A 13,962-nucleotide genomic window follows, 5' to 3' on the forward strand; every position below is an offset into this window, starting at 1 on the left:
AGCAAAGGTGCAGAAGGGACCACGCTCAGGATGGGGAAGCGCACATTTCTCATGGTTCTCCTTCAGGGGATGCTGCCTGGAGCCACAACCCTTTTTCTACCCAGCTCTGTAGATGCCTCTGCTTTTTCACTAAGCGTTGCTATAGGAACTTAATTGCTTCTGTTCATCCAGGTCTGATCAGCTCCCTGCTCCCACTCCTCCTCTCCCAGGGCTGGCAGCATTGGGGCTCTGAGGACAGCGGAGGATGCTCAGGTACAGCAGGAGTGGGGTCGTTCAGCTCAGCTAATTAGTGCTACTATTTCTGTCTCTGGCCTTTTCTCGGTTTGTATCCATCTGGGCCTCTCTCAGTCATTATAGAGCTTTCCACCCTCTTGTTTTTTTCCTCTCTCCTCCTCTGTCTCCAGATTTTTGCCACTGTTTCATGTTGCCGTCCAAGTTATTTGTCTTTTCTCTCTTGCTCCAGTCGTGGGAACATTAGTAATGTTTTTCTGCAGAGCAGGGTGGCTTAGACACCGCCTTGCAGACCTGACAGCCATCCTAATGCTCCTGGCAAAGGCTGGAGCAGCTCAGCCAGCCGATGGGAAACGATCCTGTTTATGGTTCATCACCATCTGATCTACCCACTGCTTCTTGCTCCTGCCTGGGCCCAACTGTGCCGCTGCCGTGCGTGGCCGTGCGCGGGATGCAGTCCTGCTCTCTGCTCCCCGCTCTCCTGCCGCAGCCACCCTGCGTGTGGGGCGAAGGGAAGCATGACTCACATGGGCCTCCCACCCATGAGTAACAGTGTTGGTCTATCACGTCTCAGCCAGCTGGGGCAGCTCGGAGGGAGGGCGGCTGCTTCCTTGGCAAGGCATGAAATAGGTCACTCAGTCCCCAGAAGATGGGTGAGAACAGGGGACTAAGATTGCAAGGCATGGCAGCAACGAGCAGCCTCACATCAGATGCAGGAGCAGTAACCCGTGATGGGGGAGGGCAGGCAAGGAGGTACAGACATGGGCTGCAGGGATTCCAGTTAAACACCCTCAGTTCTTTCTTCTTCCTTGCCCAGACCTGCTCCTTTAATTCCTGGGAAATGAGCAGGGAGAGTCCAAAGCCAGTAAGAGAAGACGGGCAGAGATGGTGGGAACACAAAGCAGTTATGTGCTTCTCGGGGTGGAAAGAGGCCCAGGTTATTAAATAGCAGGCAATTTTAACATGAGTTATTAATACTAGTTGTTTGTACTGGGAAGTGGTGCCTAGGGGCTCCCATTGCACTAATCATGTAACAAAGCTGTGTTCCTAACACAAATAGCTTGTGTTTCAGCCCGAAGAGAACAAGTCGTCTCCTTCCCATTACCCTCTCTTTGAAAAAGCAGCTTGAAGATTACACAGTCAAGCCCGCAAAAGCTGGGAAAGGAAAAAAGTTACTGGGCTGCCCTACAGTGCCATCGCTTACACCCAGCCAGCCCAGTAACTCCATCAGCACTGGGGGCCCACACTGTCTGCTCTTCCCCTGCTCCATCCCCAACAATGGCAGGCCAGGTCTTAACCTTAATGGTGATTTTCGTGTTGCCTTCTTTGGGTTTGAGTGCAGTAAAGCCACACCACCTGTTTAGGGCACTGCTCGGCTGTGGGGGGTTTTTTTCTCCCTTGCTGATTGATGCTGTATATCTCTGTTGCATTTTTTTTCAGGTTTTGCAAACTGCAGTTCTCTCTTGGGTACATGCCCTTCTGAAGTAAGAAACCAATTTAATGAATTAAATTAATTCATTTACAGCCTTGGCACTAGAGCACAGACTAAAGGTCAACAGCATCTGCTGATTTTGGATGGTACAAACCATGACTGCCCCGCTATTTTTTGTTTTCCTGAGAACTTGGCATTACATTGAGCTTTACCACATGGCAACACAGGTCCTCCTGTCTCCGGCTGCAACTTTGAACACGCAGCTTTTCATCAGCCCAATCGCAGTCAGGCTGGAGGGCCAAGAGCATGACCTGGAGCCCCAGCCCTTCACCTAGTAGTGCTCAGCTCTGGAAATGCTGTAACCTTGGTGCCTGACCTCGCACCACTTGGCAGCAACTTCATCTGCAGCCTCAACACAGCAAACAACTAACGTGCTGAACAGGACAGGGGCCCCATCTCCTGCCCTCTTGACATTCATCCTGAAGTAGATCCAGCTGGTGGAGGAGTTACAGCTGGAAGATGAGCATGCAGGGGTTGGTTAAAGGTAGAGGCAGTGGTGCAAGTTTGGTGCACAGAGCAGACAGAGGAGTTGTCAGGCCAGGTGTGTGGGCTCCCTTATGGCAGCAGGCGTGCAATGCTGGTGACACTTGTTTAGCACGATGCTCTGCAGGTGTGCATGTGTGCAGGACTTTACTGCATTAGCATGTAACAAGTGGGAGTTCCCCACCTCCCACTACCTGTAGGCAGCTGCTAAGGCTCAGAAATGCCTTGATCAGTCCTAAGCTCCTGACAGCCATGATCTGTGGTCAGCATGAATCCTGCTACTGACCCACCAGTCTCCATGGGCCTGCTCGTTTCTCTGCTGGTCCATCATGTCTTTGTGAGGCTTGTTCCATCCCTGCTGCTCACCTCCTCTTAGTCAAAGTTGTGGGGATGCCACTGTCACATGCACCCATCCCCCAAAGTGAGCTAATACTGAAGCACTGCCAAACTCTGGGAGAATTTTGGATTGCAGCATATAAACTAAGGCACCATGGCCACCATCAACCCCCCTTTCAAACTGCAAGATCTCCTTCACCCCTACCAGGCCACTCCCAGGGCTCTCCTGCCTCACTGGCTTCTCAGCTGGGCATGCTTTAGGCTTTAGCTCTCCATTCTACCCTTGGTCCCTCCTAAACCTTAAGGCCTGTGCCAAATGATAAAAATGGTGAACAACAAAACAAAACAGGACACACACACACAAAAAAAAGAAGTTAACATGAGCAAATAATGCAGTTACCTCCCATCACTTGGGAAACAGCTCACCTATTTTAGCTGATGAAGGACTACAGCAGAAGCTGAGCGCTGATAGCTCAATAGAGCACTCTGGGTCTTGCCACCAATGGAAACAAAAGAGAAATGAGAACAGCTCAGACACCTTAAGACCAAGCAGCGCTACAACATTTTCTATACTGTAAGCCACCACTAACTTGACATCATCCATAACAACTGTGCTCAACAGGAACACTCATTAAATACGCCCAGCTTTGAAGATAACTGTGTCTAGTTCTTTGCAGATCACACTGTAACCCACCTGAGTGGACATCTACTGATTAACACAGCCAGGGGAACTTCTCTTCCTCCTTCCTACGCTTCTTCATGGGTGGGCAAGCCTTTGTGAGACACCCTTGGCAAGCAAGGGATGAAACAGCCCCCATAGATCAGCCTGAAGTTTAGTACGGCTTGGCTTTGGCCTCTGAACTGACTCCTCCTGCAGCAGAGTTAACCAGGTCAGTCTCTTTCCTCCCTTCAAACACTTTATCTGTCTGTGTGACACCACATTTTCATTTATTTTTCCCCCCACCACCTGACAGCCATTTTTCTTTAGCAAGAAGGTAAACACCCTGTTTTGTTTTCCCATCTGTATTTAAACTGTGAATGGAGTGAAGCAACAGGCTGGGAAGCAGAAAGAGGAAAGCAGCTCTGAGTGGAAGTGATACAAGCACTGATTGCAACCAGCTTTTCAGATGTATGAAAAAATAACTCCCTCCCCCAAGGAGATACTTTAGAAGCTGAAAGCTAAGAACTTAAGTACAAAGGCTTTTGTTTTTATTGACATTGTAAGAAACATTTTTTTTTTCTTTGTTACAAAAAAAGCTAAGTGGTTCTGAAAGCAGAAGTACAGTTCATATGTACACAGTGCTACAGACCCTTCAGATCAACCTAAGGCTTGAGAAACATCAGATCATAACTGCAGGTTTATCAAATGAAGACCACTAAGGTCTGTTACAGCTGAACACTATTCCTACCGTACATAAATGTATTTACACATTCTCTTTTTTCTTTTTTAAAAAAAAGGATTACAAGCTTTATAAAAAAAAAAAATTAAAAAAATTTTAAAAAAAAAAGCAACACTTTTTTATCTTACACATCTGCAGGACTGACAACAGTAACTGTTCCATAGGAGACATTCCACCAATCCAAGGACAATAATACATGAATACCAGAGGTTTACAAGACGTTTCAGACACTATTAACAGTGGTATGTGCTAGTAGCTCAATGGCAAGTACAGCCTCATCAGGAAAATTTGGCAACACATCCTGGTCCCTCTCTTTTACAGGGTCAACGCAAAATAAGGCACATACATTGTGGGAATACAAACACTGCTGTCCAGGTGGACAAGCCACAGCGGGACAGGCATGGGTGAGCTGACCAGCCATCTCACTGAGGGGCAGGGGAAGCAGTGATGGGAAGTCAACAGGCAGCCAGCATCTTAATGCACGCACCATTTGGGGCCATTCTCCAAGGAGAGAACAACATCATCTGCCATGTGGATGTGAGGGACCATTGTACTCCCCAGCAAAGCCCATGTGGAAGCCCACTGACTTTCATGCAAACACACCTCATCTTTACCTAGGTGTACCTGACAGATAAACCCTTCACTGGCAACTTCCACTTCGTGGAAAGTGAAACTGTCTGGAGAAACACACATGCTTCAGGCAGGCTGAATGTTACTGATGTGCCCAAGGCCAACAGTAACGGATATGGAAGACCCTCACAGAGACATTACAAGAAACGGCAATTTAGACTTATGCTGCAATGCTTTAAAAATAGAACATTCACAATATTTTGTGCATTTCCTCATACTCTTGGGTGATCAGTGTGTTTCCAACAGCTATGCAAAAATCAACTGATGTGCCACATACACAAAAGCAAGCTTTGACTCTGTAACTGGAAGAGCAGAGGGGTGCTAGTAAACTCATCCCACCAGTGTTGATGGGACTTTCCCCAGACTGCCACATGCTGAGAAGTGAAAGCTGGTGTCCAGTGTAACAGTGCCATGCTCAGAGAGACCAGTCTACCTTATCAAAACAGAACCAAAATCCAGACAGCTGGGCTACAATGTATTGCTACCCTCACAGGTACCAAAACCAGGCTCTTGAGTATAAAACAGGAAAGTGTGAAAAACCACTAAAAACTGAAAAGTGACACATGAACATAAGTGGCACATACATTTAATGGTGAAAATGATAAATCATTTGCACAAACTCTCCAAGGACACAGTGGAGTCTCTGATTCTTCAACTTTGCCAAATCAAATGGGATGCCTTTCTTGAGCATGTGGTTTCTGCCAAGACACACTGTTGGCCCAAAACAAGGCTAAGTGAGTGACGAAGGTTTGTCAAATCCAGGAAGGCAAACTGGCTACTCAAACAGTCCCTTTTAGCCTGGAGCAGTATGAATGGCTCCTTCTAAGCTCTGATGGATCACATCTGTTAATAGCTTCCCAGCATCAATTGCACCAGCAGATACAATTATGAACTGGAAAATTGAGTTTAAAAAATAGTTTGGGATGTCTGGGGGTTTTTTAATGTATTGGCTCCATAACAATAAAAGACTTCTCTCCCAAGCCACCTACTCCCAGGCTGGTCGCAAGTCTCCCTGTTGAAATTGTTTATAAACATGTAATTGATGGCTTTAATAAATAGCCAGGATTGGTTACTGAGAACTATCTGAAACTTGTCCAGCACAGCCTTTCCTCATGCCTATACTGCTGCTTCTCTGCAGGGCCATGAGCTCTATCCCCACGCTGCAATGCACAGCACAGCCCTTGGAACATCCCTGTCCCTGGGAACCTGCCCAGTGGGATGCATCCCTTCTTGTCCCAGCAGCAAGGCAGGGACAATGGTTGTGTACAGGCAGTAGGTCTCAACAGGGCCTTTGGGCAATGAGAGGGCAACAGGGAGCAGCTTCCTTCTGCTGCCACGGCCACTTGCCATGGTGAGCTGTGCCCAACTGCCTGTGCAGCCCAAGGACCACTGCAGGTGGGTTGTGGTAGCTGGTCAGGGGCAGGGAGGCTGGAAGGGAAGCTAGCAAAGGGAAAAGTGTAGGATGAGTGAATATGTGTGCATGAGACAGGGTAAGAAAGAAATACTGGCTAAAGATACAAAGAAAGACAGGAGCTAGATCATGATAAAACAGGTAGGTTATCTACATTTGTCTTGATTTCTGACATTCCAGCTGAGTGCAAATCTCTTGGTATGTGTTGTGATAAGCTCAAATATGGCCCCTGCACCAGATTCCTAGGATGTTTTCCTACTGATTTATAGATTCATCCTCAGACTCTAACAGCTGTTAACAGACCAGTGTTATCTGACAGATTCACTGAGATTTCATTCCTACACATTTCCTCAAATGCCATGTCCTCAATCAGCTGGTATTTCACCTTTTCTTTTACAACTGAAAAAAAATGCAATTTTTTCTGTAGGGTTTTCTAGCCTACAGAAGCCATCTTTTGATTTTGACTGGGCTAAAGTTTATCTGTATTTCAAAACTGACTACACTCCCTCTTCTCACTGTATGTCTACTATAACATCAGCTCCTTACAGACATCAAATCCATGACTGTAAATGCCTGCACAATTTACATCCTGTAGAAGGACTTCATTCACTTTTGGGACTTAACTGAGAAGTCTGCATGGGCTGGAACTCCATGCAGCTTCTAGGAGTGGGTGAACTTAAACTGTGGTCTTGTGCTTGTTCCCCACAGCAGCCTGTTCACCCAGGAGCACTGTGTGTTCAGGGGTGCAGACACAGAGCCCAGCAGAGCCAAAACAAGCCTGTGTTCACAGAGCAAATGCCACTCACCTCCACCAGCTTCATGATCACAGCGCCTTGGTTTCAGTTTTTTGCCGGTATAACGAACCCTGGGCACTGAACCACTGGTTTGCTTTGAAATTAAATGCACATGGTGTCACCAAGAGAGAGAGAAAGAAGCTGGGTTGGTCTTTCTGAGCTTTGATTAGTTGCCAGACAACTCAGCTGGTTAGAGCATGGTGCTAATAGCATCAAAGTTGTGGGTTTGATCCTCACACAGGCCATTCACTGAAGAGTTGGACCTGATAATAATTCCAGATCTGAACAGTCTGTGATCTCTGAATACTTGCTGTTCCCCTTGTTTCTTGGCTTTTTTTAATGGCAGTTTAAATTTCTTAATTTTGTAAAGCCTGGACACAGTGGAAAAAAACATTTAAGATTATCAGATTTCTTGCAACTGCTTTGATTTATTTGGCTAGTCTGAGAGCTGGGCCAGCCATTCATTTTCTGCTTCTTTTACATGACATGCCCATGATGTTTTTGAAGCTGTATGTATCCATGGAGCTGTCTGGGATAAAGGGGATGTACACAAAGTTTTACCAGCAAATAAGAACCAGTGGCTCAGCAAGTTACACCTCAGTAATTTGCATTACAAAAAAAAAATAAAATTCCCCAGTACGAAATACTGCTATTTTGTTATTTCATTGCATGAAATACTGCAAAAGACCCTGATCATAGCTCCACAAATGTGGTATGCAATGAGAAGACTATAGACTACCCAAGTCACTACACACACCCATAATTTTGCTATCCAGTCATTTAAAAAAGAAGGTTGAAAATCAGAATACCAAATACTGCAAAAGATGAGAGTTGGACTATGAACAGTTTTCTGGTCCTTCCTCTGAAACAGGCTGAACATGACACAGTCTCAGTAGCGTTATTCAAGGCAGTGACAGCTATCTCTGTGTGCATTTACAACAACCTTAAGCTTTCACTAGAGGTCAAAGGGCTGATGGTTTTTACATTTCTTATTTTCTTGAACCTCCCAACATTTTGTGCTCCTTGTCCCTGAAACTGCAGGTACCCAGGGGTACCATGGCAGTGCATCTCTAAACTGGTTTTCCACCTCAGTGTGATGTGTCCAGTGCATCCAGAGATGATTTCATTGCTGTATGCTCACTTCACATTGTGCCTGGTTATAGGTTCGAGGGGAAAAGTTGCAACAGTTCTACAAGGTCTAGCTTCATCTGAGTAACAGAAAATTATCAAGTCATTTCATCAGGCCTTTCTTTACCAAAAAAACTCCAAAACAAAACAAAACAAAAAAACAAAACAAAAACAACATGCACTTCACACGTTTACATTGGTTTACAATTAAAAAACAAAAGAAAAAAAAAAAGAAGCATACAGACATTCAAAAAGAATGAGAGAGGGAGAGAGGAAAGAGAGAAAGGGATGGAATGGGCGTAGCAATACTGATTCAAAACTGAAATGGAAGACAGTTTCTCCCTAGAACACTTTAGGGTTTTCAGAGTCCTTATTCCATAAAAGGAATATACTTGAAACACATCCCATTTAGGTGAGATGAGATTGCTAAAATACATACACAACTAAAAAATATGAGTCTTTTTTTTCCATCTGTTATCTCCTAAGTGTTTTTGTTTTTTATGTCTATTGCATAACAGCAAGAAACTTGCTTTCTTCTGCAAGTGAGGTCAACAAAGAGCTCATGTCCCCAATAGCCATGTTGGTTGTGCTTACAGGCATAGCTGGGAATGTAAGAGATGCTCGGGGAGTGGTGAGGCGTGAGGAATTGCGGGAGACATTTTGAATGATACTTGGGCTCAGGGCTCCCGAAATTAAGCTGACATGGTCCCCATCATCTATGATAGCATCAAAATCTATCTGCACACCCTCTAGACTGTTGTTGTCAATGCTGTCAACTGTGCTTGACACTTGGTTAGCCCCCGGGGAAAGAAGCTCAGATGAGTTTTCAGTTGCAGTCCCCTGCAGCAGGCAGCTGGCTTCTGAACCAAAGAAAGAACCTGTTTTCATAGCTTGGTGGCTAAAGCCCATGGTTTGGTCATATAACTGACCAGAGTAATTCTGCATGTTAGAGCAGAACTGCTGTGATTGACCTTGCATTTCCATCTTAATGGTGTTTACCCTGTACGTCTGGTTGCCATCATCTACTTGTCTTTGCTGCTGGGACAGGTTGTTTCTCAACACGTTTTGCCGTCTGTTGCTGCTGTAATTAGAGCATGACTGGTAACTTTTGGCCGCTGACAAGCCTGAAGGCTGGCTACCAATGGTGTGAGACACCAGTGGACAGCTCTGCGGCCCTTGATACAGGCTGCCTTGTGAGGTAGGACTAACCTGCCCTAGCATCATTTGACCAGAGTGATTGACTCCCTGGTAATGAACACCATCTCCAGCTGGCTGGCTTTGCAAATATTCCTGTTCCATCATGTTCCTGTCCTGCATCCCATTTGCCATACTGGTGGTTTGATCACTGGATGCCAGGGGATGGCTGAAATTTTGCTGGTTCCCATTCACCGGCATGCTGCCGATTCTTAGCTTCTGCCCTTGCACTGCCATGCCACAGGAACTGTCTGTCACCCCAGCCATCATCGCTTGCCTGCCCATGCTTTCACTGTAAGGCTTGTTGGAATGCATGCTGAAAGAATTCCCAGCTCCGCTGCCAAGAGTCACGTTTTGCTGTAAACTGTAGGAAGTGTTGTTCTCCACCAGGTTCTGATAGCCATTCTGCTGGGCCATGTTGCTTCTCTCCAGGTTCTGCTGCTGAACCATCATATTGTTATAAAATCTGAAGGCCCGAGCCTGCTGCACTGCTGACCGCTGACCACATTTCAGCTTTGACGGAGATAAGTCAGAACTTCCTGAGCTTACTTCATTCCACTGAATGGGCAAGTCACTCTTATTTGCCTCGGGACCCGCCTGCTGACTGCTCGGTGGAGGGGCTTGGTCAAAGTTGCTGGGGTTGTTGTTTCCTGAAACTGAGCTGTGATGCATTTTGTTGCTGTCTAGGACATTGTTCAACAAATGGTCGTACGTGCCCTGGTTCTGAGAATTCAGATACTGGACCACGTCATCTGGCAGGAGATCCTCATCATTCAGACTGCTACCTGCTTCCATGGTAGCAGCCTCCAGGGCGACGTTCTCACTGATGCTTGGAGGACAGGGGGAGCTGAAGCTGCGGAAGACGCCACCCTCAGAACGGGTGTAGTTCTGAAGAACAAGGTTGCGCTTTTCCATGGATGGAGGCAAAGCAGGAGGGTTAAAGCTATTAAGACTGTTGAAACGCTGGACTCTTGGGACAGAGAGATTGTCAGAGGCCATTCTGACTGGATCACTGGCTCTCCTTGTCCCATTTCCTAAAGCTTCGTGAGACAGAAAATGCCTCCTGCTGTAACCATTTGCCCCACCATCGCTACATCTTCGAGGGACATTCACTGGAGGCAGTGGAGATACTCCAGACTCCCTGCAGTCACCCAAGAGTGCCATCCTTGTCTTGAGGCTCATCCTCTCCATGTTAGGCAGTGGAGTTGGTGGGGGTCCACCAGTAGCTGCTGCATATTTAGCTTTCAGCCTGTATTGCTGGGCCGGGGTGAGGCTGAGAAGACTTGGCAGGTCATCACACTGGCTCGCTTCACTGGAGCGCCGGGAGGCATCCGTCGAGATGGGGTCGTAGGAGTCTGCAACGCTCACGTTCTGCGGTCTTCCCTCTGCCTGGGAGGCATCGCTGGACCTCCGGCTGGAGAAGCAAGGCGAGATTCCAGAGGACCTGCGGCTGCTCAGGTAAGCTGAACTGATTGTGCTAGTATTGCTGTCCCTCCTGTTCAGCATGTTCAACACAGTGATGTCTGTACTTGAGAGTTCATTCCTGTTTGGCAGAATAGTCATGGATCCTCCGACACTGCAGCTGCTGTTTGACTGGGTACCTGCAGGTAAAATTCACAGTTAAACAAAGAGGTATTATCCAGAAACTGGTGTGGAAAACACACAGTAAAGAACTCAGTGGAGTATAGAGGAAGAACATCAGCACACCCGATCACAGCAGTGCTCTTTCTTGAAAGAAGTAGGGATAAAAACTGTGTCCTTAGGTTAAAAGCTAATTCAGAGACTCAAGGGTAACATTTCAGTGTGAATCCCAGCAGAAAATTTATAGCCCATAGCCACAAACTGTCATCAGCTGGTGCAGTGCTCCAGCCTGCAGTGCAGCTCATGTGCCAGGAGGACACATTCATAAGGGAGCTTTTTATAGGCAAAATATAATTGAACAGGCATTTGCATGGAATGGCAAAATATACAAATTGGAGGCTATTCAAGGTCATTTTCTTCTTGAAATATTCTTGAAATAACTCCTAACAACTGCAAAACATCTTTGTTGGTTTCCTTGTTTTGTTTTGGTTTTAATAAACAGGATAAATGTCTTAATTTTACATAGTTTGTTTTGACTGAATGGGTCTCAGAAAACCTGGGCTGTCACTGCTGGGTGGAGCCCAGAAACCTACAGGCATGCTGTAGGCAAAATAGGGGCAGCAGCAACATCCAATTTGGTCATGAGCAGCTCTTTGGAGGAAAACAACTGGGGATCTTTAGAGTTCAGCCTGGCCTTGCTCCCATTCATGGATATCTGCTCTTTGCAGCAGCAGCAGCATCCGTACATTATGATTCCTTCTATGTGTGGGAACAGGTTATTTAAAGGGAAGCCCACCGCGCTGCTGCAAAGGCTGCCTTGCAAGGGCCTCAACAGAAAGACTTCCATACAATAAATTCACAGGTATTTATTTCTTCTGCCTTGCCTCAAAGCAGGACAGAATTTTGATGATCTTGGGTCAAAACCTTTAACTGTAGGGGATATTTAAAATGTGATTCATGGCTCCCCTGCTATCCCTTGTTCTGTAAAACACAGGGACTATCTGACTTTTCAGAGGGTGGGTAGAAGGACTTGCAATGAGGGCACAAACAGAAAGTGAACAATTTACAAACCATTTCACAGCTGCTGAGTTCCCTAAGCTGTGCAACTCCTGCAAGAGTTGCAAGACTGAGCTAGGAAGCAGCAAGATAAGGGACAAAAAGCATTATCACTCTTATTACGTCTATCTCACCATTTCCTATGAGAGGCGGCAAGGTCGGGGCTTTGGAAGGTGGAACGGGGTTCAGTCTTGGAAGCATTCCATTAACTTGTTTCAACCTTTCTAATTTCACTTGCTCCATCCATTTGGTCCCTGTCATATTCCTCCTGGCCTGTAAGCCAAGTGCTGTGGTGGCTGTGGAAATGGTAGAGTCCATGATTGGGGTTTCATCGATGACACTGAGGTCTCCTACACTACCACCACCGGTCAGAGTAAGCTCGATCCCATTGTTGGAATAGTTGCTGATGGGGGACTGTTCGCTGCTGCATGTAGACTGACCACCAGGGCTTGGCTGAGATGTCTGTTGGAGGGAAGTAAGAGACAAAAGAGTGTGAGGATTAAGCAAACAATGTCAACCAGAGCATTTGTGCTAAATGAAGGTCTAAATGGAGCCAAAGATATAGGTACAGAAAAGTTCAGCATTAAATGATAACAGTGATCATTCATATAGAAGCTTTCTAGATATTGGCTTCAACTGCAGTGAATGGCACTGTAAAGCACAAGACTAAAGTTCCCTTTCACATGTTGCTGATGGTATTTAATATATCTCCATAAGACATTTATCCAAATTATTCCCAGAGTTACTTCTATCACTTCAAGCCATTTGTGAGCACCTACGGATGGATACCATACTTTGCTTAATGTGCTGTTCCCAACTGAAGCTGCAGCTCAGAAAAACCAAACCAGAATTCAGCCATGTTACAAGGTATTAGTTTACACTGCTAGGCTTGCAAACAAACAAACAAGACTCCAACAACATTGGAATTTGGGTTTTTTTAATTAGACTTGTGGCCAAAGAATGTAAGCATTTTCCAGGCTTAAGGCTCATTGTTACAAGCAGTGGTTGGCCTGAAATGTTGGCATGTAATAAAACAGGGACAAAGCATCAGTGCAAAAAATACTGTGTCATATTATCAGCATCTCATGACCCTGGCAGCACTCAGGTCTAACTTACACCTCCTCTTATACCTCTTATACCACCTAACTTACACCACCTCTGGCCTGAATCAAGGGATGATCTACTGAATCAAATCCTTTGTTTAATTAGAATTTAAGATCTGAAGTGCAAGACTTTAAGTAGACAATACAGGCTGCTAATCTGAAGGGATATAAATATGCCACAATAGCATCTTCTTTCTTAACAGGGAGTGTTCCCTGCTGCTCTAGCAGAACTCTTGCTGTGGGGAAACACAGGCTTGATTTACTTTTCAGATATTTTATGAAGTTCTCGTAAAAGAATGGGAAAATTGACAAACTGACAGACAAAACAAAGACAGACAGAAGTCTCTGGATTTAATATCTCACTGTAAGGTTCTATCAGTGTGATCACAAATCAGTGGGGCATGCAGTATCATTTTGCTCACAAGAACAGTTTCGTGTAAGTATTTAACTTTTAGGGTTTCTGATGTGGTTTTGTTTTTTGGTTTTGTTTTTTTTCTGCCACTCTGTGATCTTTATGTACATCTTACTGAAAAATGCTGTCTTGAATTTCTGAAGTGGCAGGGACAACTCTCACTTTAAACATCAATGAATGAAGATTCAGATTCATTGCACTACTGTAGTTTCATGCCCTTAAGGAGTCCATTTGAGATTCAATAACTATTTTATTATTTCTAACTTGAATGATGATACTTAGAATTTATGAGGCCACACTGAGCAAGTTAATTTCCAAATCCTGGCCATAGCAGATTTGGTGACAAGAATAGAAATAACAGTTGTTATACAGAAGAAAGTTTGTGCTTCTGGACAATAGCTCCATGCCATATGGAAGAAGAGTAACAGTGATCAGAAGCCTGTTCTTGTAGCACATGTCAAGATCACAGTGAGGTAGGGTACAGAAATAAGAACTGTATTATGCAGGACATACATTTCTAAATGTGCAATACAGAAGAAAAATGGATGTGTCATCTAGAGGGGAAAGTACAAAGACATTTCTGAAGATGTTTCACCAATATAAGCCAGATTTTTCACATGTCAAGTGTTGCAAAATGCTCACAACATTACAACTGGGAATGTGCTTGATGGATTGCACATTACTAAATAAAGGAATTATTGAACAACAGGC

At 45.2% G+C, this 13,962-nt stretch overlaps 1 protein-coding gene across 5 annotated transcripts in view; it reads right to left on the reverse strand.

The window, feature by feature from the left end:
• Nucleotides 1-3,729: 3,729 nt before the first annotated feature.
• The window catches only part of GLI3 (GLI family zinc finger 3), a 208,255-nt gene continuing 198,022 nt past the window's right edge, over nt 3,730-13,962 (reverse strand). For all 5 annotated transcript variants that reach the window (XM_086844807.1, XM_086844790.1, XM_086844815.1 and 2 more), the window contains exons 14-15: nt 11,871-12,198; nt 3,730-10,700 (exon numbers count right to left, since the gene is read on the reverse strand). In XM_086844807.1, the coding sequence (XP_086700933.1) occupies nt 8,410-10,700; nt 11,871-12,198 (2,619 nt within the window). In that variant the 3' untranslated portion in view covers nt 3,730-8,409. The remainder of the gene's footprint in view (nt 10,701-11,870; nt 12,199-13,962) is intronic.

Source organism: Cyanistes caeruleus, chromosome 1 (genome assembly GCF_971803275.1).
Source record: "Cyanistes caeruleus chromosome 1, bCyaCae1.hap1.1, whole genome shotgun sequence".
Lineage (NCBI taxonomy): Eukaryota > Metazoa > Chordata > Aves > Passeriformes > Paridae > Cyanistes > Cyanistes caeruleus.